At 37.9% G+C, this 27,986-nt stretch overlaps 1 protein-coding gene across 1 annotated transcript in view; it reads left to right on the top strand.

Annotated features, from left to right (window-relative positions):
- Window positions 1-760: 760 nt before the first annotated feature.
- LOC126266825 (serine/threonine-protein kinase mos-like) overlaps window positions 761-27,986 on the top strand; it is a 97,150-nt gene continuing 69,924 nt past the window's right edge. The window contains exons 1-3 of the mRNA XM_049971378.1: window positions 761-950; window positions 1,086-1,333; window positions 20,282-20,516. Coding sequence (XP_049827335.1) covers window positions 805-950; window positions 1,086-1,333; window positions 20,282-20,516 — 629 coding nt within the window. The 5' untranslated portion in view covers window positions 761-804. The remainder of the gene's footprint in view (window positions 951-1,085; window positions 1,334-20,281; window positions 20,517-27,986) is intronic.

The raw sequence follows: 27,986 nt of genomic DNA, 5'->3' as shown, positions 1-27,986 counted from the left end.
GCGCTACCGGGGAATAACGTCTGAACGGCTACAGTTTGTTTAGTGAGCTAAGATAATCTTGAGCTTGAAATTTGTCTATATGGTTTGGAAAAAAAAAATTGTTCGTAGCATCTTCTTTGGCTTTGTATTGCTATTAAAATTCAGAAATATTGGTCGGCTTGCAAAGCATAATTACTAATGTACATTATGCTATAGCGAAAATTCCACAATTTTCAGAGCCTTAGCTCCTTCTCACCCTCTTTTTTCCAAAACACCTAATCGCTATTCATAGGAACATTTTGTTGTTTATCTACTGGTAAATCACTTCGGATATTGCATATCAATGAAAAATATTGTTTGCCAATTCTTCCTCGTTATGTTTTGATGTGAACTTTTGGCAATTATAGTACATTGTATGATATTAATTTGTGTTCTTTTCGAGATAACATTTTTTTTTTATTTGTGGCTTTCGGTTTCATGAATTTCGGGTAATACAGTCACGAAAACATACCGTATTTAAGCATGTCTTAGAAAGGTGCCATAGTCCTGATCTGAATACAATGTTGGCCTAAAAAACATTCAAGTTTTAATTCTTGGCCACGGAATACGTAATTAATAAGCAAAACAGGAACAGAGTACTGTGACGCGCTTACACTTCCACCGCCAGTATCGCATTTAAGCTGTATGGTATTTTTCTACGGCGGGTATTGGTATCCGTGTATGAAACGTCGATGGCTAGGCCCTCTGATGTAGGGCTGAAAAAATTCAAATCTCTGCCGCGCAAGTGACAGGTGGCGATTCACACATGTAGCAAAGACGTCGAAGATGTCACTAAAGAAAGCACTAAGCCCTTTGAGGCATGTTGCAAGCCCCAGGCGGCACGCATCAGCGCAATCGCCACTGATCTCATACAGAAGAGAAGCATCATCATATGACGAACCTCAGATAAACAGTTTGACAAGAAAATTTGGGTAATTCTCTAATCAAACATTAATTATAATATTCTTAATTTGTAATAGCATATTACTGAAACAAAATTTCATTAGAAATGCCTTATTAAAAATGGAAATATTTTTCCATTCCGTTTCTGCATTATGTTTAAACAGAAATCTTCTCACTGCTGACTGTCAGAGTATAAACAAACAAATTGGTGAACATCGGCGCTTATTTGGGGGCTGGTATGAAGTAAAACTATTGAGAAGTGTAGAGGAACAACATGAAAAAAAGTTTGCTATCCCTTGCCTGGATACAGACACGATTAATACTTTCATACAAAGTGACTTGGATAAAGGATTTTCTTTCAATATTTTAGGCAGAGGAAGTTTTGGAACAGTACTGGAAGCAATATATAAAGGTAAGTCTTGCCCTCATGTTTCAGTCTGTGTGTGGTAGTCAAGTGACATTGAGAACAGTTCTTCATTTGTGTTCCGTTTATTCTGATACAGGCTTAAACAAATGTAACTGAGAATGAAATTTTCTTCAGGTAGTGCTCAAAGAAATAATCTTACTATTTATACTCTTTGGGACTTTTAATGGTTGTGCCAGCTTATTATTACCATGCATAGTATTTTTTTATGCCTAAACAAATGCTCCAATTTATTTTCCTGTTCCTCTGTTATCTCACTGTAATGTTAGGCAGCTAGTGTGATTGCACTTATTCGAGAGACCATTGATAATTAGAAATAAATCTGGATATTTTTACACTAAATTCTTGTAGTCAAAAACAGAAGACTTGACCTGTCACCATATCAAACTTTCCAACCATAATGTAGGCTGGGAGATGCTAAACACACCGTGTCCTAAATTTCTTGAACGTGCATAAAGGGTGAGGATGAGCATAAATGATGCCTGTTTGGAACGCCAGCATTATCACACCAGTTGTACGCTGACCAGATCTCAAAGAGAAAAAACTGGGACACTTGTGTTTAGACTTCACCCCTAACTTCCTTACTAGACTTATATTTAAATTTGCCAGTTATCGTGGTATTTTCAAACTAAGCCTATGATGATGCAGCAGCTGAAAAACCCATAAAAAGAATTTATCACCTTTTTGTTAATTGGAAGGAAAGTGTAGGTGCATTACACATAAATAAAATTTTCTTCAGAAATACAGGCTGGTATATACTTTCTTATTGTAACAGCCAGGATATGTTTTCTGTTATGTTTAGTAGCTTACTAGGTACGTAAGTACAATGTGTTAATCGTAAAAAGCTGTAATATTAATAATCAGTAAGTGGATACAAGTTATACGTCTCATACTAAATTTTGGAATTTTGTTTGACTGCTGACTGTTAGGGCAGGTGTGCATACATGACAAACAATATTTAATAAGCACTTTCAACACACGTCACATCAATCACATTGTTCGGAAGAATGACTCCCATATGGCTGCAGTCCTGTTAAGAAAAAATGGTTTAAGTGATGTGTTTTTATACCACCTCAGGTTTTGTGGTTTTGCTTGTTTAGAAGGCCATAAAGTGGGAGGTCACAAAGTTGGGACAGGGGGTGGTGGTAGGTAATACCTGCTTTTCTTGTCAGTATATCTCTTACTCTTTCTTTAAGTATAATTTGAGCTACACAAAATGTAATAGGTCCATATTTTGTAAAAATATATTTTTCTATTATGTTCTACTTTAGGAAATTTGTCTTTCACAATTATTTAATTGACTGAGAAATATTATTAGGTGCAATTTGTTTCTTGATTAAAAACTTGGTCAGTTGTGTGTCCTTGATGATTTTCTCAGGACAGCAGGACATACATATGAAAAGCAGGTCAATCCTGGTAAAAGAGGATGTCTGGTCAACCTACACAATAGGCAACTATGACAGTGTTGTCCTAGACATGTATTAGCTTAATTGTATGCTTCTGGGCTCTCTGCATGTTGGTTTCCATTTTAATCACATTATTTTGAATACTATCCAAGCTGTCTTTATCATGTGCTACAAAGATTTTTGGTCACTTGCCAAACAATATCAAAAGTCTGACAGACAACCAATTGGCATTCAAAAGTAAGTTAAGGGAATTCCTGAATGACAACTCCTTCTACTCCATAGATGAATTTTTAGTCATAGGCTAAAGAAATACAGTAAGTATTAACAATTGTACCGTATATAAGACTAACAAAGATTATTTGGGATAAATGAATCTTTTGTACTTTGACACGTTCCACATCATTACGAAAGAATCGTGTTCATGATCCATAGAACAAGTAATATAACTAACTAACTAACTAACTAACTAACTAATATATTCTTCCGAATAAGTCATTGATTAACAAAATGATTCGATTACAAATAAAATGGTTTGCTTAACACACTCCACATCTTTTTTTCAAAGCACTTCTTATTCTCCATGTAATTAAGATATTCTTTTAATGTGTAAAATGGATTTTGTAACAGGAATTTCTGTAGCTGAAATTTGTTTTATTGTGAGAAGGATAGTAACTCTAGTGGGCAGTGCATTGGCTGATTTTAAATGTACATATTCTAGGTCATTATTAGAGTGCTGTTCTGTGGTTGCTGGCACTGCACTGATGCAAATCCCAACAGGTGTTGTGCTGCAGTCTTTTAACAAATAGTATCACTTTTAGAATGGTTTATTTTGGTTAACACAGCAGTTTTTGGAAATTTACTGCTTTTATGCCAACCAATCTCAGCATTAAATGGAAACAACAACTCGCCTGAGTGCCCAGAAGCACACTATTAATCACCTACATCAAAGAAACTTCAGAGAGCATATAATATCTTGTCTGAAGGTATTTGTGTAATGGGTGACTGATTCTTGATATTTATCAAATCAGAAAATGTCTGTGTTCTGCCTCTATACGGAATACAAAAAGTGAAAGTCGATAGGAATGTTTGATAAAAGTTGTTGGCTTTGGCCAGTGACTTAATGTTAATGGTGGCTGTCACATCTTTTGGTGCCTGTATTCACAGTTTCTTTGTTAGATGGCAAAGACAATAATGTCAAAGGCCTTATTGGCTGAAAACTTACTTTGTTGTGGTGACAGGCTGATCTGTAGCTTAGCCCAAGGTCTAGCTTAGGCTGGAAGGTGACAATTCCTTAAAAGCTGGTGAAGACAACAACTGTGATAAGTCACCTTGTTGTTGGTGGTGTTTGCCGCTTACTTCCTGTGTCATTTGTCAAAGCAGACACTCGTACTGAACATTTCTTTAGCTATAACATTGATTCATTGTATAATAGGAAAAGTACTGAAATCCTAGTATTTGCATATGTGTTTTATTCTTTATTCAGAGTATCACTGTTCCTTCTCTGATCAACTTGTGAAGAGCACAGAATTTAATGGTACACATTTTGATTCAGTGAATCAGTAAAGATAGCTGATAATAGCACATTTCCAAAGGATGCCCCTTTCCAACAATCTGTAAACTATTGGCCATTAGTACTGAGCAGTATGTAATGGATTTATAGAATAATTATGTACATAATGAATGTTAACCAGTGTGATCTACATGATCAGGATTACCCTTCTCAGTTTTAAACCATAGGTAGATCAAACTGTGTTACATTTGCCAAACTTTTCATTTAGAAAATCAATCTTGTGTGATCCTCCAGGACATTTTACTTACACCCCTTGCACTGAAGTGGGTGAGATGCCAGCTCTTTTGGCTCCAGGTTATGGTACCATTCATTGTTCAATGTTGCAGGCAAGTCACTATCTAAATAAAACAATCAAAAGTCCAGGATGCCATGAAAATTTGAAAAGGATAGATTGCTGATCGCCATATAGAGGAGGTGCTGATTCAGTCAGGCACAACAAAAAGTCGGCTACATGATTTAGCTTTAGGCCAAAAGGCCTTCTTCTGAAGGAGGAACCATGCACACAAGCACTATTCATGCACATGACCACTCTCTGACTACTGTGGGTGGACTGATTCATAGTAGTGCCTGATGAAAGCACCAGTCCAGTGGTGGGCTCGGGAGGATGCATGGTGTGGGAGGTGAGGGATAGTGGGTGGGATGCTTAAAGGTGTAGTGTTGCTTGTGGGAGAATGCAGGGGTGTGGTGGCTGTAGGAGGGCTGCTAGGTGCAATTGGAGGGTTAAAGGGAGGTGGGGTTGGTAGAGGAGAGTAGAGATGAATACAGAAGTGAAAACAGACTAGTGGCTGTATTGATGGAATAGAAGGTTGTGTTGTGCTGGAGTGAGGGCAGGGAAGGAGATAGGAAAGTGAAGGGTGGGGACAGCAAAGGTTGAGGCCCGGGGTGATTACAGGAACATAGGATATATTGCAAAGAGTTTCCACATGCACAGTTCAGAAAAGCTGGTGTTGATAGAAAGGATCAGATGGTGCCAGCTGTCAAGCAGTCATTGAAGTGAAACATGTCAGGGTGGCCAGCGTATTTAGCAACTGGGTGATCCGGCTGTCTCTTGGCCAAAGTTTGTTTGTGAACATTCATGCTGAAACATGGGATGTTAATGACAATGCCCTCACAGAAAGCAGCACTGTGGTTACAGCTTAGTTTGTAAATCACATGAGTGCTTAGACAGGTAGCCTGCCCTTGGTGGGATAGGACATGCCTGTGGCAAGACTGGACTAGGTGTGGTGGGAGGACATATGGGGCATAACTTGCATCTAGGTCTAAGACATGAGAGAAAAGGTGGGGATCATGGGTGGAGCTGGCTGATGAATCGACATCGATGCCCCATACATCCTCCCACCACCATCACTTACTTCACTACAGTCACAGACATTTCCCATCCCATCAAAGGAAGGTCTACCTGCAAATGCAGTATGTGATCTACAAACTAAGCTACAATCACATGCTGCTTCCTATATGGGAATGACTGTTAAGCTGTCTGTATGGATGGATGCCATCAAACTGTGGCCAAGAGACAGTTGGTCCACCCAGTGGCTGAACATGTTGCCTTGCACAGTGTGCTTCACTTAATTGGCTGCTACACAGCCTGCACCATCTGGACCCTTCCTACCAACACCAGCTTTTGTGACCTGCACAAGTGGGAACTCTCCCTGCAATATATCTTACATTCCAGTAACTCCCTAGCTTCACCCTTCAGTCATCCCTGTCCTCCACTTATCAGTACCCTTCCCTACTTCTACTCCAGTGCAACACAGCCTTCTAATCCACCAAAGCAGGCACTTGTCCTTTTGCCCTTCTTTACTTATTTCCTTTTCTGCTCGCTACCCCCCTCCCCACCCAAAAAAAGACAATTCTTTAACTGCACCTATCAACGCTGCCATGACCCCATCATGTCCCTGCACATTCCCACAAGCTGCACTACACCTTCCTCCTCCTCACCTTGCTATACCCCCCCCCCCCCCCCCTGCCTGTCCTCCTCCACACCCCTGTGTCTTCTCCTTGTCCCATCCATCAGATTGCTACTCCCACCAGGCACAGCTCTTTACAGTGAGTAGCAATTATCCATTTTATAATGTTTGAATTTGCTAAATAGATTAGGCTCACAGGATGGAATAATAATATTTGGAAACAAATGAGTGCATCTTAATCATATATCAAAACAATAAAATATGAAATTGCAGTTCTTCTGATCTGATTGTAAATGAGGACTTCTGTAACACTTCATGGAAGAAAAAAAAATCAGCATGAACTGTGCAATTTAGAAGCACAAAATGAAAAGCAAAAATAATTTCTACAGATGCTATGCATTCCTTTCTAGCATTCAAAGAATGGAACTTCATATTCTGGTGTAAATATCTATTATAGGTTGCTGGTGGTCATTGGGCACGAAACCTACCATTCTCACATATTCAAAACTAAACTAAGCTTGTGCCTTACTTGCTATTCTTTCAGTAATTTTTCAGAATCTGCTCAGGCTCTGTGACGTTCTTGTGGATGTAGTGATGGCATCACATGGGCAGTGAAAAATAATAAATGTTCTGTGTGTTATTGTTCTTGATAGCATGAAAGATATACATGGCTTATGTGTGGTGACTGCAGAGCACCGTTGTTGTTCATGATGATGGACGATGATTGCTGGATTTCTTTTGCATTACATGCTGGTGGGGCATTCTTGCTGTTGTCACAGGAAGGCATGCAAACCACTGCTGGTTCTGTTCTTCACCAGGCTAAAAGAATTGGCACAAGTAACACTAAAATTAGCTGCATTTTGCAATGACCTTTCTGTTCCATGGATCTGAGTTGAAAAATACAATCAGTGAAAATTGTTTTGTGATAAAGCACTCATTCTATAATAAATTCCAGAGGAATCATGCCTTATTTCAAAAATTTCATTGTTTTTTGCTTTATCATAATTGAAAATGAGACATCATAGGTAGTTTTAGAAATACCTTGTTTCGTGGGCCATGTTTTTGAAAATCTTCACTGGCTACCACTCACAATAGATCTCAAAATAAGATGAAGTAAATTACTAACTATTCTAAAGTGCTTCAGCAGATGGACATCAGCAACTGACAATGTTATCTAATGTTGAAAAAGATGGGCTATACAAGTTATGGTTTAGCAAGAAAATCCTGTATGAGATTAAACACTGTTCATCATTTGAAAATTAGGTTCTTATGTGTGCATTCCTGGCCAAGGTAAGTCCTCTAATATCAAGTATAGGCCTTAATTTTAGGAAGAAATCTAAGAGAATGTATGTTTGGAGCACAGCATTGTATGCTAGTGAAACATCGACTTTGTGAAATCTGGAGCAAAAGAGAATTAAAACATTTGAGATGTGATGCTACAAAAGAATGTTGAAAATTAGATGGACCAGTAAGATAAGGAATGAGGAGATTCTCTGCAGAATTTATGAGAATATAAATATATGGACAATGTTAACAAGAAGGGGCAGGATGATAAGACGTGTGTTAAAACATCAGGGAATAACCTCCATGGTATCTGTAGAGAGAAAAAATTGTAGAGGAAGACAGTTGGAATATATCTGACAAATAATTGAGGACATAGGTACAACTGCTATTCTGAGATAAGGCTGGCACAAACAAAGAATTCATTGTGGGCCACATCAAGTTGGTGACAGCAATTTTGTGAAAAGGTCTCATAACAGTAGAAGGCTCCTTACTCTTAATAAGACATCCCAGCTCACTTCTTATATTGGTAACACTATGTTCCCTGCTCCGTCACAATACAAAGCAGCTGCCATTCTTGGAACTTTTTTGTGTCCCTCCATCAATCCTATCTGATAAGTCCCATATCATGCGGAAATATTTCAGAAGAGGTTGGACAAGCAGAATGTAGACAATCTCTTGAGTAGATATGTTGCATTTCCTAAGTCTACTGTAAATAAAATGTAGTCTTTGATTTATCATTCCCACAACATTTTCTGTTGGATGGTTCCAGTTAAAGGTGTTAGTAATTTTAGTCCCTAGGTGTTTAGTTAAATTGTAAACCTTTAAATGTATGTGATTTATTGTGTAACTGAAATTTATCTGAATTATTTTTAGCATTCCTGTCTGTCTTGTTTTGGGAGGTCAAATGCCACTTCTTGCCACAGAGGTACCTTGTCTAAATATATTTTAATTCGTTTTGGCCTTGTGATGTCTTCATTGTATGGTAAATGACATTGCCATCTGCAAACAATCTGAGAGGCTGCCCAGCTTCTCTCATAAATTGTTTGTATATATACTGTGAATAGCAGAGGGTCTTCAATGCTTTCTTCAGGAAATGTAGCTGTATCTTCAGTTTCATCACATGACTTCTCATCAGTTAATACAAGCTGTGACATTTCCGACAAAATATCACGAATCCATTCACAAAGCTTAGAGAGTACTGCATAGGCATGCAATTTTGTTGGAGTGTACTTATGAGGAATGTTATCAAAAGTCTTCTGGAATCCAGGAATACAGTATCAACTAGATTTCCCACATCAATAGCAATCATTACTTCATGTGAATGAAGATCCAGTTTCACAAGATTTTTCTGATTCTGCACCACTTACATGTCAGTATACTGTTCTTCCAGTATTTTATAATGCCTGGGACACTATACGTAGATTTTCTAGAATCCTACTATCAAGTGAAGTCAGTGATAAGTGTCTATAATTCAGCAGATTACTTATAGTTTCTTTCTTGTGTACTTCACTATTTCTATGCACAGATCTTATGTTGAGTGAATGTTTGTACATGACTGCTAAAAATGAAGCATACCATGTATACTGTCTGGATTTGAAGATGGGCCTTAAAGTGACTTACGGGGTAGGGGGGCATTCAAAATGTAATGCAACATATTTTTTTTGTCAGCCAATGTCATTTGAAACATTGCAGAACTCATTGTGAGATATCATAGAACATTCCTGCTCCAGCCCCTATATTCTTGTGAATTTCTGATAGGTTGCTGCACTGTATGTAGCCTTGGTTTCTGCATTTCAAGCAGAGAGCTGTCATAAAGTTTCTCTTGACAGAAAACTAAAACACTTCAGATACTCATAGGTGCTTGGTGAATGTTTACAGAGACTTGGAATTGAACGAAGCATGGAGAGTCTTTGTGTAAGGTGTCTCTCATCATCAGAATGAGGTCATGCAAAGTTGTCTGATCTCCAATGTGCTGGCCAGCAACACACATCAGTGACTCCTACAACATTGGAACATACGCACACTCTCATTTCAGGTGACTGACGTTCAAATGCCTCACTGCACAGCTGGATGTGTCTGTTGGTACTGCTGATACACTCAACCCTCAGTTTGGGTGCTCAGTTGTTTGTCACCTGGGTCCCTTGCTGCCTAAAACAAGATCATACAGCAACAAAGGACCATCTGGGCAGAACTGCTTGTGCTTTACAAGGCTGATAACCATTTATTTTATCACTGTAACAGGCAATGAAAGATGAGTTCATTGAACCAGAAACAAAGTGGCAATCTGGAGTGGTGCCACACATCTTTCCTCCAAAGAAAAAGTTCAAAGCCACACCATCAGCTGCTGAAGTCATATCAAGCTACTACTCCTCAATGACAACACAAGGGCTCACACAAGTATCTTCAACCAAGAGGAGCTCACAAAACTTCATTGCATTGTCCTTCATCACTCTACAACCCATAACTCACACCTTCGGATTTCTACCTGTTTGGCACAATGAAGGATGCACTACATGGGAAGGAGTATATGGGTAATGGGGAGGTTGTTGATGCTAAAAGATAAAGCTCTAACACTGAGCAGTAGATTTGTAACATGTGGGCATACAGGCCCTCTCATAAAGTTCACATAAGGTCCTTGCATTGAAAAATAGGCTTTTGTAGCCAAAAGACTGGGGAATGATATGATGTATTGGAATCCTGAATATAATCAACCTGCTTTCAGAGAAAATTATTGTATTATGTACTGAATGTCCCTTGTAAGCTGCTTCACTGCACCGAGGGTCTCTACTTCCATATTACTAATGTTGGCAGCTGTATGTAGTGATACTGACCTGCTTTAAAACACACACACACACACACACACACACACACACACACACACACACACACTTATTACTTGTGAAAATTGCACCTCAGAAGGTAGTTAGATCAGCCTTAATGAGAATCACAATCATTAGTCCTGATGATAGTAATACACCACACTGATAAATCAAAAATTGAGAACTACCATCCCATCTCAATCTTACCTGCATTTTCTAAGGTAGTTGAGAAAGTTATTTATACTAGATTAATGACATTCCTGAGTCAACACAATTTAATATTTGAAAATCAGAATGGCTTTATGAAAAACAAGTCAACTTCAGTAGCCGCAGCACAATTAATAGACAAAATAATAACTGCCATAGAGAATAAGGAGTATGTAACTGGAGTGTTCCTTGATCTAGAAAAAGCTTTTGATTGTGCCAACATCACCATATTACTTGACAAGCTATGGAACCTGGGTATTAGAGGAACTGGCTATGATCTAATAAAATCCTATATGTGCAATAGAAAACAATTTGTCTTGCTTAAAACAAAAAGTGGGTCTTTCAAATCTAAAATTACTGATATCGAATATGGAGTGCCTCAAGGTTCTGTCTTGGGACCCCTTCTTTTCTTAATTTATGTTAATGACATACAGTATTGTTCCCCTAACTGTAAAAAAAAATATTGAATGCAGATGATACATCAATTGTGTGTAGACACGAAGACTATGACAGTCTGGAGGTGCTGTGCAACAGTGTAACTAATGAAATAGTGAAGTATTTTAATGAAAGCCATCTAAATGTAAGTGCTTCAAAGACTGCAATGATGGAATTTAACACAAGGAAACAAATAGAATTTGGTATGAAATTATCCATAGGAAATGACATTGTGAAAAAAGAAAAATGGACAAAGTTCTTGGGAATTACAATCCAGGACAGCCTCAAATGGGACATGCATATCGATTCCTTAGCCTGTAAGCTGTCGAAGAATGTATTTGCTATAAATATGATGAGCAAATATTGTAAGGATATGGGTGTACTAAAAACTGCCTATCATGCACTATTCTCATCAAATTTAAACTATGCTGTAGAAATATGGGGTGCAACAACTCAAGCCAACCTAAGCACATTATTAATACTACAGAAAAAAGTTATCAGAATTATTTGTGGTGCCAAACCCAGAGAATCATGTCGAAATCTGTTCCCAAAATTAGGAGTGCTTACCATTATAGGTTTATACATATTGAAAGTTATATTGCTCGTTAAAACAATAAATGCAAATTTCAACTGTGACTGCACCAGTACGATACAAGGCAAAAGTTCAGATACCATGTAAATAGCCACAGAACAGCTTTATATGAAAAAAATGCACTTTATGCTGGGCTGAAGCTAGCTAATGCCCTACCAAAAAGTTTCACAACCCTTCCTAGTAACAAATTAAAGGATCAGCTAAAAAAAATTCTAATTGAAAACCCTTTTTATTCCTTAGATGAGTACTATATCTATATGAAAAGTGCTTCATAAGTATGTCAAGCTCATAGTTTAAAGTAACTTACAACTAATACGATGTTGATAACAACAATATTTGTAATATTGTGATTGTATACTACCAAATGTAAAATGCATCAAATGTAAAATTTATTAATACAAACAAACCATTAGTTTTTAAATTTATAGACTGACGTATTCAGAAGAATAATCTATATGATGTCCTGAAACTGTATTATTTCTAGGGATTGTATATGATTATTCGATGTTGAATAAATATTATTATTATTATTATTATTATTATTATTATTATTATTATTATTATTATTATTATTATACTCTTACTTATCACAACAAAGTTCAACAATGTTCCTCACTTTGAGGTACTAAAGTCATTTTAAAGTCTTTAATGAGTTGCATAATTGTTGGTGCATGTATAAAATGTGCATGATTGTAGCATGAAGTAATGCCAAGGTTGTATTCAACACAGATATTACTAAAGGTCTGTCTTATCGCAAACTGCCAATTTAAGTGATGTCTGATTACTTATAATTAGGCATTTGAATAAACTTTTATGTTGTAAACTGCATTATGCTTTGAAAATAATTTAAGTTCGATTTTACTGTTTTGGGTGAACAAGAACTAACGTCAGTTTGGCTTTTAGAAAACATTGCTGAAATTTTTTTAAAATACATTTACACTATTGTTTTTATACAAAATGAATCCCTTTCTTTCCATTTGCATGTAAAAGTGCCATATTGCAAATTGGGGCAAATTAAATGAAATTATTAATTAGTGAGTTAATAAGTGCTGTGTATCATTTTGTACAGAAAAATTAAATTAACGAAAGTATGTAGTCAGAGTTCAGAATCTAATAATAGTAACTACAACAAAATTTGCAATCGAAGTAGTTCATGGCTCTGCACTTAAAGTTTAATTACTGCATAAGATAATCAGTTTTAGGTCATTCAAAGTATGTTACTGGAAACTTAGAATGCTTAGCTGTTGGATGGTATGTAATATGGAATTATAGTGAAACCTTGCTTAACAAGCACCTCCCATAATGTGCAACTCACATAGTGAGCAAAACAGATTACAAAAATATTATTCACCTAATGAGCAAAGTTTGGCATAAGGAGTGATGATGATTTAGTGTGTCATCTACAGATGTTTATGTGCAGTGGGGGAAATGTTCAACAGTATGAACGTCTTTCATTGTCAGCAGCCGCACATGAACAATTTCTTCAGTACCTACTGCAGTCTGGGTTTAATGCTCTTTATGTTACCTTAGTGCAGCTTGTGATTACACATTTTTCTAAACTTGTGTTCAAACAGTGCTTTTTTGTGTGCAAATTTTAATAACCTTTGTAGAAATGTTCCCAAACGTAAAGGTGCAAGAAGACACTCATAAGGGAAAGAAAATGTTTGAATGCACAGTGTCTGTTCCTTCAAAAGAACAGATGCCATGCAGATCCAGCAGCTGTGAAACACTGTATTTGAACTGATGATGAGAGAGCACTGCTATCAACTGCAGAGGGATATTAAGTGGAATTGGTGACAACAAACATAAATGTGTACCGGACCAGGATTCGAAACTGGGATCTCCTGCTGATTTCACTTAATATCCTGCTGTAATGATCCCCCTTCAATTTACATATAGAAAGAAAATGATCTTAGAAATGAAATGTAAAATTATTGATAAATGTGAACATGTGTGTGTGTGTGTGTGTGTGTGTGTGTGTGTGTGTGTGTGTGTGTGTGTGTGTGTGTGTGTTGCTGATGTAGCGCACACACTTACAAGCAGTCTATATCAACGTTTTACACTATCCTCATAAGCAAGGACAAGATTGAGGAGACAGATGCTTCTAAGGGAGTGACCAGAGTATCTAGACAATGGTTTTGTATTCTGGGTGATGTTGAAAGGTTGCTCCTCATGTGTATAAATGAAAAGCAATTGCAAGGTGACACTATTAATGAGAACATCATTCATGAGAAGGTGAGAATAATTTTCACCAACCTTATTAAGAATACACTTGGATCATCAGTGGCCAAATAAATGTTAAACAGAAGTTGTGGGTGGTTCGAGAAGTCTAAGAAGAAGCGGCATCCACAGCATTCTGAGACATGGTGAAGCAGCCAGTCTGACACACAGCAGAGAACTTCATCACCAACTGAAAGATGCTCATAGATTCTGATGGTTATCTGCTGCAGCAGGTTTTTAATTGTGACAAGACAGGTCTGTTCTGGAAAAAGATGACCACCTTACACTGTTGTTCTGTGCTAATGTGAGTGGTTTTTTGAAAATTAAACTGTTGGTTGTTTACCATTCATTAGCTCTAGGAGTCTTCAGGAAGTGTAAAATCCAGAAGAGAAGGTTAAATGTGATGTGGAGGTCCAACAACAATGCTTGGTTGAAGTATGAGCTTTTTTTGTGATTGGATCAATGGAGTGTTTGGTCCTTCAGTGAAAAAAAATATTTGCTAGAGATGAACTGCCACTCCATGTCTTGCTTGTTGTGGACAACACTCCTGCCCATTCTCCGGGCCTACAAGACTACCCCTAGAAGAATTTCAGTTCATAAAGATCCAATTTCTGCTTCCCAACACCACTCCGTTACTGCAGCCTATAGACGAACAGATTATTTCTAACTTTAAGAAGCTGCACACACTCCATGAGCATTTCTTTGAGTTGACTGAAGCTACCAATCTTGTTCTCAGGGCATATTAGAAGTATCACTTGAACATCATTGCCTGCATCAAGATGAATGAAACGACATGGGAAGGAGTTATCAAGAGAACTCACTTCTGCTTGGAACAAGCATTGGCCAGAGTGCATTGTCGAATGTGACTGAGGCTTTTGAGTCAGTACCTGTGGAGCCTGTAATCAACAAGACTGTGTTTGGCCAAGAGTATGGGACTGCATTGGATAACAATGACATAGATGAACTTGTGGAAGATCACACCAATAAATGACCATAGAAGTGCTTATGGAGTTGCAATGTGTTTCACAGCAGGAAGTTGTGGGGAGGAGTCCAGAGTATGAGGAGGAGGAGGAGGATGCAGATGCAGTAATGGCAAAGTAGCAATCTTCTGGAGCAGTAAGAGAAATGAAATGATGAAAGCCTGGGAATAAGTTGCATTATACATTGAAAATAATCACCCCCAACAAAGCAGTGGCTATGAATGCAACAAATTTGAAGATAATGCTGTTTTACATTTTTGCCAAGTGTTGAAGCATCAGCAGAAAAGAATGACACTGATAGCTTCCTAGTAAAAGTAGTAGAAGTTATGTATTGTGAATAATAAAGTACAAAATACTTTTTGTATAATTTTCTTTAAATAAATGGCATGAATAAGATAAAAATTTCAATACTTTTCTGCATGGAACACATTATCATATTTTACATTAAGTTATATGGTATAAATTGTTTCATTTAATGAGTGTTTTTCACTAAGAGTAAGATTCAGGGATGGATTATGCTTGCTGTGTGGGATGCCATTGAATGCTGATTAGCTCAGTTTTACACGTATCAAGTTGTAGTGCTAACTTTAAGTAGCTGTAACTTTTAATTAACCTGCTCTTCAGCCACACTAATTTTACTGGTGGAATATGCCTAGCCAAAAAGAATATCCAACCAATAAATTTAAATGGTGGGAAAATTTATACTTTTATTATCAGTACAGATAACACATACTACCTTTGTGACAGTGTTGAAAACATGGGAACTGCATGACAGAGGGTACTTCCCAGTTTACCCAGTTATTAGTGTGCTCCTTCATGTTCCATTTGTGTATGGGGTGCAGGGAGAATGATTGCTTCAACATATCTGTGTTAACTGTAACTAATCAAATAATGTCTTTGCAACCCCTAAAGGTATAGGGAGTTGTACTGTGTTCTTAAATTCCTCACTTAAAGGTGGTCCTTAAAACTTTGTAAGTACGCTTTCACAGTAGAGTTTGTGCCTGTTTACAAGCAACTGGCAGCTCAATTTTTTCATCATCTCGGTGACACATTAGACAGATTAACAAGCCTGTGGCCATTTTTGCTGCCCCCAGTGGGCATCTCATCTTTGAATAAATGTGTAATGATCATGGGGCTCAGTCATTTCAGTACTTCTTCTTTTCCCAAGCTAAAATGTCCTTGGTACCCAGTGCTTGGTCACTGTTGCACAGTCACAATTTTGGCAACTCCTCTTCAATAAAATGCTGACCTGTCTGCTCCATGTTCATTAACTATAGACTAACTGTATGTAGAAGCTTAACAATCTGTACTCTTGGCCACAAGTCATGAGGTGCAGATTGCTGTACTCTACTCAGTATTTCTTAGCCCTGTTCTCATCATGACTGGACTTTGGTTGCCAGGTTTATGGCTCAGCACCATCTTGGACTTTGACATTACTGGGTCCAGTACATCATCATGGAGAAAAACTGGCCACAGGCTCCTCCTGGACTAGCTGTGGAGATAGTTTCCTCATGAAAGTAGTGCTCTTATCTCTTCAGTTCAGACAGTACAAACTCTTGGTCATTCACACAATCACCATACAACAGTTCACTAGTCATCAAAATATTTTTTTCATATGGGAGGTGTCAGCCCCAAGACACTTTCTCAAGTGGTATTGCCAGTTGGATTTGGAATGTTCAGAAGATCCTTTGCAAGGACATCCACAACCCCTCCTCCCCCCTCAACCACCACCTTAGTGTGTCTCCCCATGGATTTCTTTGAAATCACTCTTTCTTAGTACTCAGACAACAAATGAAGACCAACCTGTTTTCAGCAGTTTGTCAACCCCATGACATTTCAGCATCTGTTCAGCAGCATCAGGGTGCTGCCATGATTCCCCTGACAGCTCTAAAACCGTGGATATGATGGTATATGCTTTTACGTTACCCACCAGCCAGGAACAATTTCTGTTGCTAATTGTGTTTAGTGTCAGCAACTGAAGCTGATAGCCAATTACAGAGCTGTACATTTTATTAAATTAACCTTGTTGATCACATTACAATTTGTATTGAATCAGTGAGCAGTCTCCAGGTTATTAATTGATATTACTCTTGTCACCCTGTGACACCTCTTATTCACAATCTTCTCTTAACAAAATTATGCTACCTGCTGAATTGCGTTTCCTGCATCCCAAGATGCAGTGATATCCCAAGGACTGTTTCACTACAGAAGTGATTACTTGTCTAACATCTGCTTAAATGATCCCTGTTGGTGCAAATAAAACCTCTGCTTATTTAAAGATGGATCATCTGGGGAGCTACTGTCCCATCTAACAAACACTGTGTTATCAAGAGGACTGTGGCTGCATGGCACTCCTTTTCCTGTTCCTCCCATAAGGATTCCACTGTACTGTGTTGTCCCTACATCGCTCATACCAGATTAACCAATAGTTTCATATTACATGATGAGCCACTCCCTCTTTGTGGCTGTTAAGCCTTATAGGCAGTACTCTCACCTCCATGGAATTCCCCTCCTCATGGCTCTCTATACCAAGCACGATCTTCCAGATTTATAGTGAATATTGGTTGACAATTTATGGACAGTTAAACTGGTTCTTCATTTTCTCAGAAAGTGATTTTATTCTCATGCGTATCATTTTAAATTGCTTTTGGGGTGCTGGCTGTGTGGTTGGGTTGGGATGTCTCCCACCACATGCTGAGCCTTGGCTTATTAGATGACATCTAGCTCCCTACTGACCTGATTACTTCTCTCATCTCATTTTACTCTTTTAGGTCATACAGATATTAGGTTTTTAGTGCTCTCACTTTTATTATTACATATCTCCTTAGTTAGAAGGCATTATTTGTTCTAGAATAAGATCCTTACTCTGAACCAGAGAGTGCACTCACGTGAATTTTCCTGGCAGATTAAAATTGTGTGCTGAACAGGGACTTTAAGTTGGGACCTTCGTCATTCGCAGCCAAGTGCTCTACCAAATTAGCTCACCAAGCATGACTGACTTCTTATAGTACCTCATCTCCTACTTGTTGCACTTCACAGAAGCTCTCCATGAAACTTGAGACTAGCACTCCAGGAAGAAAGGGTACTGTGGACACATAGCTTAGCTGAGTTTGAATCTTGGTCTGACACACAGTTTTAATCTGCTGGGAAGTTTCATATCAGTGCACACTCTGCTGCAGAGTGAAAAATCTCAATCTGGAAATATACCCCAATTTGTGGTTAAGCCATGTCTTGCAGTATCCTTCCATACAGGAATGCTAGTCTTGTAAGTTTTGTAGGAGAGCTTCTGGGGAGTTGGGAAAGTAGGAGATAAAGTACTGGCAGAAGTAAAGCTGTGAGAACATACGTGAATCGTGCTTCAGTAGAGCACTTACTGAGCCAAGTAGTGCAGTGGTTAGCACACTGGACTCACATCTGGGAGGACAATGGTTCAAACCCACATGTGGCCATCCTGGTTTAGGTTTTCTGCAATTGCACTAAATCACTTACAGCAGACACCAGGATGGTTTCTTCAAAATGGCATGGCTCCTTTCCTTCTCCTCGTTTCTGAACCAAATGTGAGCTCAATCTATAATGACCTCATTGTTGACGGGACATGAAACACTAATCTCCTCCTCATACTACTACTACTACTACTACTACTACTACTACTACTTCTTCTTCTTCTTCTTCTTCTTCTTCTTCTTCTTCTTCTTCTTGGTAGAGCACTTGCACTGAAGTTGTGAGTCCCTGGTCCTGAGTTTTAGTTGTAGTCTAGCACACAGTTTTAATTTGCCAGGCAGTTTCATCATTTATTCTGTTAATGGCTTAGTGCTGCATCAGGTTGACAGGGAGGGGAGAGGGGGAGTTCTGCTTTCGGTGCCTTGATTTTACCAATTCTATGTACCTTCAAATTCAATCAAATTCCTGGCTGACATATGACTTCAGATGGATCTCTTGACCAAGGGATTGGTGTCACTGTTTCTCCTTAACCCCCCTCAGCCAAAGATTCTTGGTGCTCTTCTTTGCTTATGTCCAGTAGCTCCTGACAGTCCCATTTGGTGTAGGTCCCATGCTCTTGAGCAGTATTATAGAATGGGTCACGTAAGTGTTTTGTCAGCATTCTCCTATATAGATGGATTTATTTTTCCTTGTATCCTACCAATGAACCAAAGTCAATCACCTGCTTTACCTGCAATTTAATGTACCTGATCATTCCATTTCATATTGACAAAAATTCTTAGTCAGATATTTGTATGGGTTGATTGATTCCAATTGTAACTTGAGATTTTAGACATAGGTCACTAAATTTTTGTTTCATTTTGTGAAGTGGGTAATTTTAACTTAATGAAAATTAAATACAAGTTGTGAATATTTGGTTGCACCACTTCAAAACCGTAAGAACTGAGTCGTTATGCAGCTTTTTCAGATAGTTACTCAATATGCATCATTTGTGAAATGCATGGGATTTTTAATAATATTATCAGTAAGGTCATTAATGTAAGGTATATACATGAATGATCCCAGCCCACTTCCACAGGTCATGTCTGAAATCTATTCTGCATCTATCAAGGATTCATCATCCAAGATAACATGCTGCATTTTCTCTTTATAGGGACTCCCCAATACAGTTCCAAATTTTGCTTGATATTCCATAAAATCCTGTTTTAGTTGCGCTTTGCTACAACGGCCTCATGATCACTGATAAGTTTAAATGTGGACATCCTCAAAGAGATTACATGTATTTGTTATCCTTAGGTCCAATATAATTCCATCGTAAGTGGTTTTCCAAACTATGTGTTCTATGTGGTTTTCAAAGAAGGCATTCAATAATGTTCCACAGGACACCTTGTTGTGCCCACCTCTTAGAAATTTGTACAATTTTTGTGTCTGATGATAAGATGATAGGTTAGAATATGCACTAGCAATCGAAAGTTCTGTCAGAAGTTTTTGGCTCTAAATGATTGCAATTATGGTAATAGATAGAAAGATGCAATTAAAAGGTTGTCCCAATGACTGAGTCTTCCCCAATTAATTTCACATATAGCTTAAATTTCTTCCTCAGCAGATTTTAATTTCATCCGAGAAATTGAAAGTATCTGCAGTTTTATATGTAAGCTGGTTTAACTTCCTTTAAAGCCACTACTGAGAGAGTGTAATATTTACAAGATGATATTAGTGTTTTATTGAGAACATTTCACCATGATTAGACCTGACATTTTTGTTCTTGTTGTACAGAATGTTTGATCTCGTCTCAGTTTGTGTAAATAACTTCCTTTCTACTTAGGATTTTTGTGCTGACATTTAAATTTAAATAAATGATTAAATAAGCCTCTCTTACTGTTTCTCACAACACCGATATTGCAGTAGTGGTAGTTTATTCAACTATTGCAGGTACTTTTGACCAATAAATACTCTAACAGTAGGTAAATTAATTCATTCTGTTTAGTATGAGTGCCCATGTTAACAAATAATTTTTGATCTAAAAGCAATAGCCTGGTACTGTATCCAACTAAATGAGATATATTTATTTACAGGAAACTACATTGCAGCAAAATTAGTGGACAAACAAAGACATCCAGATGCAATTTTCACACTTGAAAATGAATCAAATGGTATGGGTCTATGTCATCCTAATATAATACACATAATTAAAGTTATAAATCCCAATAAACAGTTTGGAATAGTTTTAATGGAAAAATGTTGTGGTACTGAACTTCAAAAAATCTTGGATGATCCACAATATCCCATTACTGAGGCAAGAAAGCTAAGGTAAGCAATAAACCCAATAATTTTCATTTGACTTGTAAAATAGTTCCCAACTTTACAAATACATCCATAGTGTAACATTATCCGCACTTTCTCGCAATACTGCACTTACGGTCGCAATTTTACATAAGTTCCTTTGCTACTAGCCATTACATACTCTGCAATACACATCCAAGTCACAAAGAAATTAAGACATTCCCTGCTAGTGGGCATTGATTTATATCAATGGGGCAAGTTGAAAATTTTTACCAGGCCAGGATTCGATCCCACGTGTCCTGTTTACTAGGCAAATGCAATGACCGCTATGCCACATTGACTCGGTGGTCACCGCAACAGCGAGGCCTACCCTAGCACACCTCCTGTCAGACCCAAATTCTCAACTTGTACCACATACTACTGATGGACATAATGATGCTTGTTGATGATTCGTCAGTTACATGATGATTGTTGCTTATATTTTATTACATTTGCAGTCTTCCGTGATATCTGAATTATATATATAGACATGTGTGATGTGTGCATGCACGTGTATCTGTATGAGTGGGTGGGCTGCAAATCTGTTTTACAAGAAAACTTTTGTTTAAAGACTTCAGCTAGGTTAAATTGTGTACCATTTGTTGTGCAGATCCGTTGTAAAGAGAGAACCTAGATGTGGAACATGACAGGAAGACAAATATCCAATACATATTTACGAAAGAACTGATACATTGGTGTTCCTTCTACAGATTATAATGAGGTGATACTCTGGGATGTGAATAAAACAAATTACACATTTTTTCATTTGCTCATCAATCAAAAAGCTAACAACAAACATTTAACTGTATATGTACTAAAGTGCTTGATTTCGTGTGAAGGATGTTGAGAAAAGCATCACACATGGAAAAAAAAAAAAAAAATTACACAAGAATTGCTGCACTGAAGGTGTGTCAGTCAGCTGTTAAAAAAATATTGATGATGCAACTAAAATACGTATTGCCTGGTACTGCTAATTATTTTATTGCAAGCACTGTTGATACTAATAGCATTATAGTTGCTAGGATAAGGGATGAGGCAGTGCTTCTTACAATATTTACCTTGAGGGATTTTCATAAAATTTACGTTAATAGAGCACAATATAGTGGATTCACAATAACATTCATATCAATTGATTTACATCATAATACACGACAATAAAATTGTACGTACTATGGAAAGAAATCGGAATTAATATTTACGACTACCCTATAAGACCCCCCCACCCCAACCATGAGCCATGGACCTTGCTGTTGGTGAGGAGGCTTGCGTGCCTCAACGATCCAGATAGCCGTACCGTAGGTACAACCACAACGGAGGGGTATCTGTTGAGAGGCCAGACAAACGTATGGTTCCTGAAGAGGGGCAGCAGCCTTTTCAGTACTTGCAGGGGCAACAGTCCAGATGATTGACTGATCTGGACTTGTAACACTAACCAAAACGGCCTTGCTGTGCTGGTACTGCGAATGGCTGAAAGCAAGGGGAAACTACAGCTGTAATTTTTCCCGAGGGCATGCAGCTTTACTGTATGGTTAAATGATGATGGCGTCCTCTTGGGTAAAATATTCCTGAGGTAAAATAGTCCCCCATTTGGATCTCCAGGCAGGGACTACTCAAGAGGACATCGTTATCAAGAGAAAGAAAACTGGCGTTCTACGGATCGGAGTGTGGAATGCCAGATTCCTTAATCTGGCATGTAGGATAGAAAATTTAAAAAGGGAAATGGATAGGTTAAAGTTAGATATAGTGGGAATTAGTGAAGTTCGGTGGCAGGAGGAACAAGACCTCTGGTCAGGAGACTACAGGGTTATAAACACAAAATCAAATAGGGGTAATGCAGGAGTAGGTTTAATAATGAATTTAAAAAACAAGAGTGTGGGTAAGCTACTACAAACAGCATAGTGAACACATTATTGTGGCCAGGATAGACACAAAGTCCACGCCTACTACAGTAGTAAGAGTTTATACGCCAACTAGCTCTGCAGATGATGAAGAAATTGAAGAAATGTATGATGAAATAAAAGAAATTATTCAGATAGTGAAGGGAGACGAAAATTTAATAGGGATGGGTGACTGGAATTCGACAGTAGTAAAAGGAAGAAAAAGAAACACAGTAGGTGAATATGGATTGGGGCTAAGAAATGAAAGAGGAAGCCGGCTGGTAGAATTTTGCACAGAACATAACTTAATTATAGCTAACACTTGGTTCAAGAATCATAAAAGAAGGTTGTATACATGGAAGAACCCTGGAGATACTAAAAGGTATCAGATAGATTATATAATGGTAAGACAGAGATTTAGGAACCAGGTTTTAAATTGTAAGACATTTCCAGGGGCAGATGTGGACTCTGACCACAATCTATTGGTTATGAACTGTAGATTAAAACTGAAGATACTGCAAAAAGGTGGGAATTTAATGATATGGGACCTGCATAAACTGACTAAACCAGAGATTGTACAGAGTTTCAGGGGGAGCATAAGGGAACAATTGACTAGGATTGGGGGAAAGAAATGCAGTAGAAGAAGAATGGGTAGCTTTGAGGAATGAAGTAGTGAAGGCAGCAGAGGATCAAGTAGGTAAAAAGAGGAGGGCTAGTAGAAATCCTTGGGTAACAGAAGAGGTACTGAATTTAATTGATGAAAGGAGAAAATACAAAAATGCAGTAGGTGAAGCAGGCAAAAAGAAATACAAATGTCTCAAAAATGAGATCAACAGGAAGTGCAAAATGGCTAAGTATGGATGGCTAGAGGACAAATGTAAAAATGTGGAGGCTTACCTCACTAGGGCTAAGATAGATACTGTTTACAGGAAAACCGAGGAAGGTGGCACAGTGATTAGCACACTGAACTCGCATTCGGGAGGATGATGGTTCAATCCCTTTGAAATGGCATGGCTGACTTCCTTCCCCATCCTTCGCTAATCCGATGAGACCGATGATCTTGCAGTTTGGTCTTTTCCCCCAAACAACCCAACCCAACCCCTGCAGGAAAATTAGAGACACCTTTGGAGAAAAGAGAACCACTTGAATGAATATAAAGACCTCAGATAGAAACCCAGTTCTAAGCAAAGAAGGGAAACCAGAAAGGTGGAAGGAGTATATTTAGGGTCTATACAGGGCCGATGTTCTTGAGGACAATATTATGGAAATGGAAGAGAAGGCAGATGAAGATGAAATGGGAGATACGATACTGTGTGAAGAGTTTGACAGAGCACTGAAAGACCTAAGTCAAAACAAGGCCCCGGGAGTAGACAACATTCCATTAGAACTACTGACAGCCTTAGGAGAGCCAGGCCTAACAAAACTCTACCATCTGGTGAGCAAGATGTATGAAACAGGCGAAATACCCTGAGATTTCAAGAAGAATATAGTAATTCCAATCCCAAAGAAAGCAAGTGATGACAGATGTGAAAATTACCGAACTATCAGTTTAATAAGTCACAGCTGCAAAATACTAATGTGAATTCTTTACAGACGAATGGAAAAACTGCTAGAAACAGACCTCGGGGAAGATCAGTTTGGATTCCGTAGAAGTGTTGGAAAACGTGAGGCAATACTGATCTTACTACTTATCTTAGAAGAAAGATTAAGGAAAGGCAAACCCACATTTCTAGCATTTGTAGACTTAGAGAAAGCTTTTGACAATGTTGACTGGAATACTCTCTTTCAAATTATGAAGGTGGCAGGGGTAAAATACAGGGAGCGAAAGGCTATTTACAATTTGTACAGAAACCAGACGGCAGTTACAAGAGTCGAGGGGTATGAAAGGGAAGCAGTGGTTGGGTAGGGAGTGAGACAGGGTAGTAGCCTGTCCCCGATGTTATTCAATCTGTATATTGAGCAAGCAATAAAGGAAACAAAAGAAAATTTCAGAGTAGGTATTAAATCCATTGAGGTTTGCCGATGCTATTGTAAAACTGTCAGAGACAGCAAAGAACTTGGAAGAGCAGTTGAACAGAATGGACAGTGTCTTGAAAGAAAGGTGTAAGATGAATATCAACAAAAGCAAAACGAAGATAATGGAATGTAGTCGAATTAAGTCGGGTGATGCTGAGTGAATTAGATTAGGAAATGAGACACTTCAGGTAGTAAAGAAGTTTCGCTATTTGGGGAGCAAAATAACTGATGATGGTCGAAGTAGAGAGGATATAAAATGTAGACTGGCAATGGCAAGGAAGGGTTTCTGAAGAAGAGAAATTTGTTAACATCAAGTATAGATTTAAATGTCAGGAAGTCATTTCTGAAAGTATTTGTATGGAGTGTAGCCATGTATGGAAGTGAAACATGGACGATAAATAGTTTAGACAAGAAGAGAATAGAAGCTTTCGAAATGTGGTGCTTCAGAACAATGCTGAAGATTACATGGGTAGATCACGTAACTAATGAGGAGGTATTGAATAGGATTGGGAGAAGAGCAGTTCATGGCACACCTTGACTAGAAGAAGGGATCAGTTGGTAGGACATGTCCTGAGGCATCAAGGGATCACCAATTTAGCATTGGAGGGCAGCGTGGAGGGTAAAAATCGTAGAGGGAGACCAAGAGATGAATACACTAAGCAGATTCAGAAGGATGTAGGTTGCAGTAGGTACTGGGAGATGAAGCGGCTTGCACAGGATAGATTAGCATGGAGAGCTTCATCAAACCAGTCTCAGGACTGAAGACAACAACAACAACCCTATAAGACACTTGTATTAGTAATATCTTAATTTGAGGGTTGGAACTTTAATAGCAGTAACTATTCATTTACAACTCGTACAAAATATATGTGTTTCAAAGTTTTATTGACCTTCAAAGTAGTCACCAGCATTCTGTTTAACTGGTTGCCAGTGATTAGGAAGTCATAGGATACTCTTAGCAGTGCCAGTTGTGTTTACAGTTTGAGTGACGCGGTCTATTGCGCGAGAAATTTGTAGCAGTTCTGAAGCAAATGCTGTGAAGTGTTTCCTTCAGTTTAGAAATCGAGTTGAACTCACGACGGCTTAAGTCAGGGAGTCCAGTAGGTGGTATAGCACTTAGCATCCCTATCAGTCAAACAAATTGGTTACAGCTTGTACTGTACATGCTTGGGCAGTGTCCTGCAAAATGATAGTCAGGTCCGGCAGAAAGTGTCATCATTTCTGTCTCTCAGCTGGTCGTAGGTTATGTTCAAAAAATGAACAGCATAGAGACAAAAATGATGACACTTTCTGCAAGACCTGGCCATAATTTTGCAGGACAATGCTAAAGCATGTACAGTGTAAGCTGTTAGTCATTTGTTTGATCGATAAGGCAGCTAAATGCTGTAACAACTACTGCACTCCCCTCCCCTCCCACTGCCCTCTTTAGTTCAACTCTATTTCTAAACTGAAGGAAACTCTTCATTGTATTGGGTTCAGAACTGCTACAAATTCATCGGGCAATAGACCACGCTGCTCAAAATGTCAACACAACTGCCACTGCCAAGAGTATCCTAAGACTTCCACATCCCTGGCAATGGCTTATACACAATGCTGGTGACTATTTTGAAGGTCAATAAAACTTTGAAACATGTATCTATTTTGTACGAGCTGTAAATAAATAGTTAAATTATTAAAGTTCCGACCATCTCATATTTACACACACACACACACACACACACACACACACACACACACACACACACACACAACAGATATATATCTCAAAGAGTCCATTACAGCTAAAGCAGCTGAGGATATCATTAAATACACTATATTACCAGAAGTTCTCAGATCTTTTCCTTGCTGTTTTATCTGCTAGGAGAGAAGTAGGCCTATCATCTGCCAAGAGGATGGACTTGCTCACTGTAGTGGTACAGAGTGGAACATCATTTATAAATATGAGTAAATGCAGTTCATTAGTGGGATAGGAGAAGTTAACCACCAATAAACCATTTAGGTTTTTGTTAAACTGTGCTTTATTTGTAGTTAAATTTTTAGTGACAGCTGTTTTACTACTTAGATTGTTGGCCTAAATAATGGACACTTTATGGACTAAAATGAGTAACAACAATTTTTCCTACATCTGATGTTAATTCAATAAACTGAGCTATTGAGTGAGAGAGAGAGATGTATATCTTATGACAAATTTCAATACATGTATTGAGAATTTGTGGTTTGTATATCTGGAATATTTTGGTTTCACTTGAAGAGTTTCCCTGAAATATGGTACTGCACTATAACACATGGAAATAAACAAATGAAGGCCAGATATATTTTTACTTTGCCTATGTCAGACGTAATTCACATTCCACACTGATTTTTGTAGGCATTTCATCAGTTCTATTGTATGCTGCTCCTAACTGAATTAACTGTCAAGTTTTAATCTCAATTAATACTGTATACTTCATCTATCAGCATATCCTCACATTTTGTACATACATTAGGCAGAAACCTCTTGAAGGTTTTCAACTGAATATAGGAATTTTTCTAAGGTTACTGGCAGTGAATAGGTTAAAACTATTTATTAATTTCCATAATTTTTTATTAACAGTCCTTTCTATAACTAAATTTGATTTGCCTTTCATTGCAATAATCATTGGATGTGCAAAGCAAATGAACTTAGCCTCTATTAACATTATTGCTGAAAGGTCACCATTATAAACAAGAGAAAGTAAATGTCCTAAGAGGGAACTTCACGGGGCACCATATGCAATTAGTTCCCATTCAGATAAAGCCTGGTAGATGAATACAGCACTGTTTCTTCCTAAGCTCCAGTGTTTTGTCTGCCTTCCTAATACAACTGTCCATCAGAAATACAAACTGACTTAAGCGATGTTACTTGTAGGCAGGCAGTTATGAAGCTCCCTATATGTTAACTTACCAAAGATTTTTGAGAATTCTGCAAAATTGAAATCAACCAGAAGTTATTAAAGTTATTCTTATCCCTTTCTCATGCAATAGATTAAGCTCAACATTTCAGCCAACTGGAAAATCTTCTGTTGATAAATGATGGGTTTACACAAGTAAAATATTTAAAAAAAAACTTAGTTTAGCTGCTTAGAAAAGAAATCAACAGGAAGTACAACACGGTTAAATCAGAACAAATGAGATTTTATTTTTTATTATTTATAAATGTAATTATAAGAAAATTCAGTGTGGCATACAGAAATGGGAGACAACTTCAGAGAAGCAAACTGTAAAGATGAAAAGCTATAAGGTGTGGAAAGCAAACTTCTATTAAATGTGAACAAAGTGAGACAGCTGGTAGTAGTACATCAAAGGCCTGTGAAATGTAGATGATTTGTTCCAAATACTGGTGGGAAAAGAAAGTAGAAGTTGAAGAAATAGGTTATTCAGTAGGCAGTCAGAATTGGACATACCACTAAATAATAGCTCAAGAAAGTTGGCAAGAGTTCATAGCTAAGTTAGAATTTAAGTTGCTGACAAAAATGTGTGTAACAAATGATTCTGCAACACTTCCAGAAAAGTACTGGCATACTACCAAAGACAAAAGGTCCACATA

The sequence above is a fragment of the Schistocerca gregaria genome, chromosome 4 (genome assembly GCF_023897955.1).
Source record: "Schistocerca gregaria isolate iqSchGreg1 chromosome 4, iqSchGreg1.2, whole genome shotgun sequence".
Lineage (NCBI taxonomy): Eukaryota > Metazoa > Arthropoda > Insecta > Orthoptera > Acrididae > Schistocerca > Schistocerca gregaria.
Note: the sequence above shows the minus strand (reverse complement) of the source record. Positions and strands in the feature narration are given on the sequence as shown.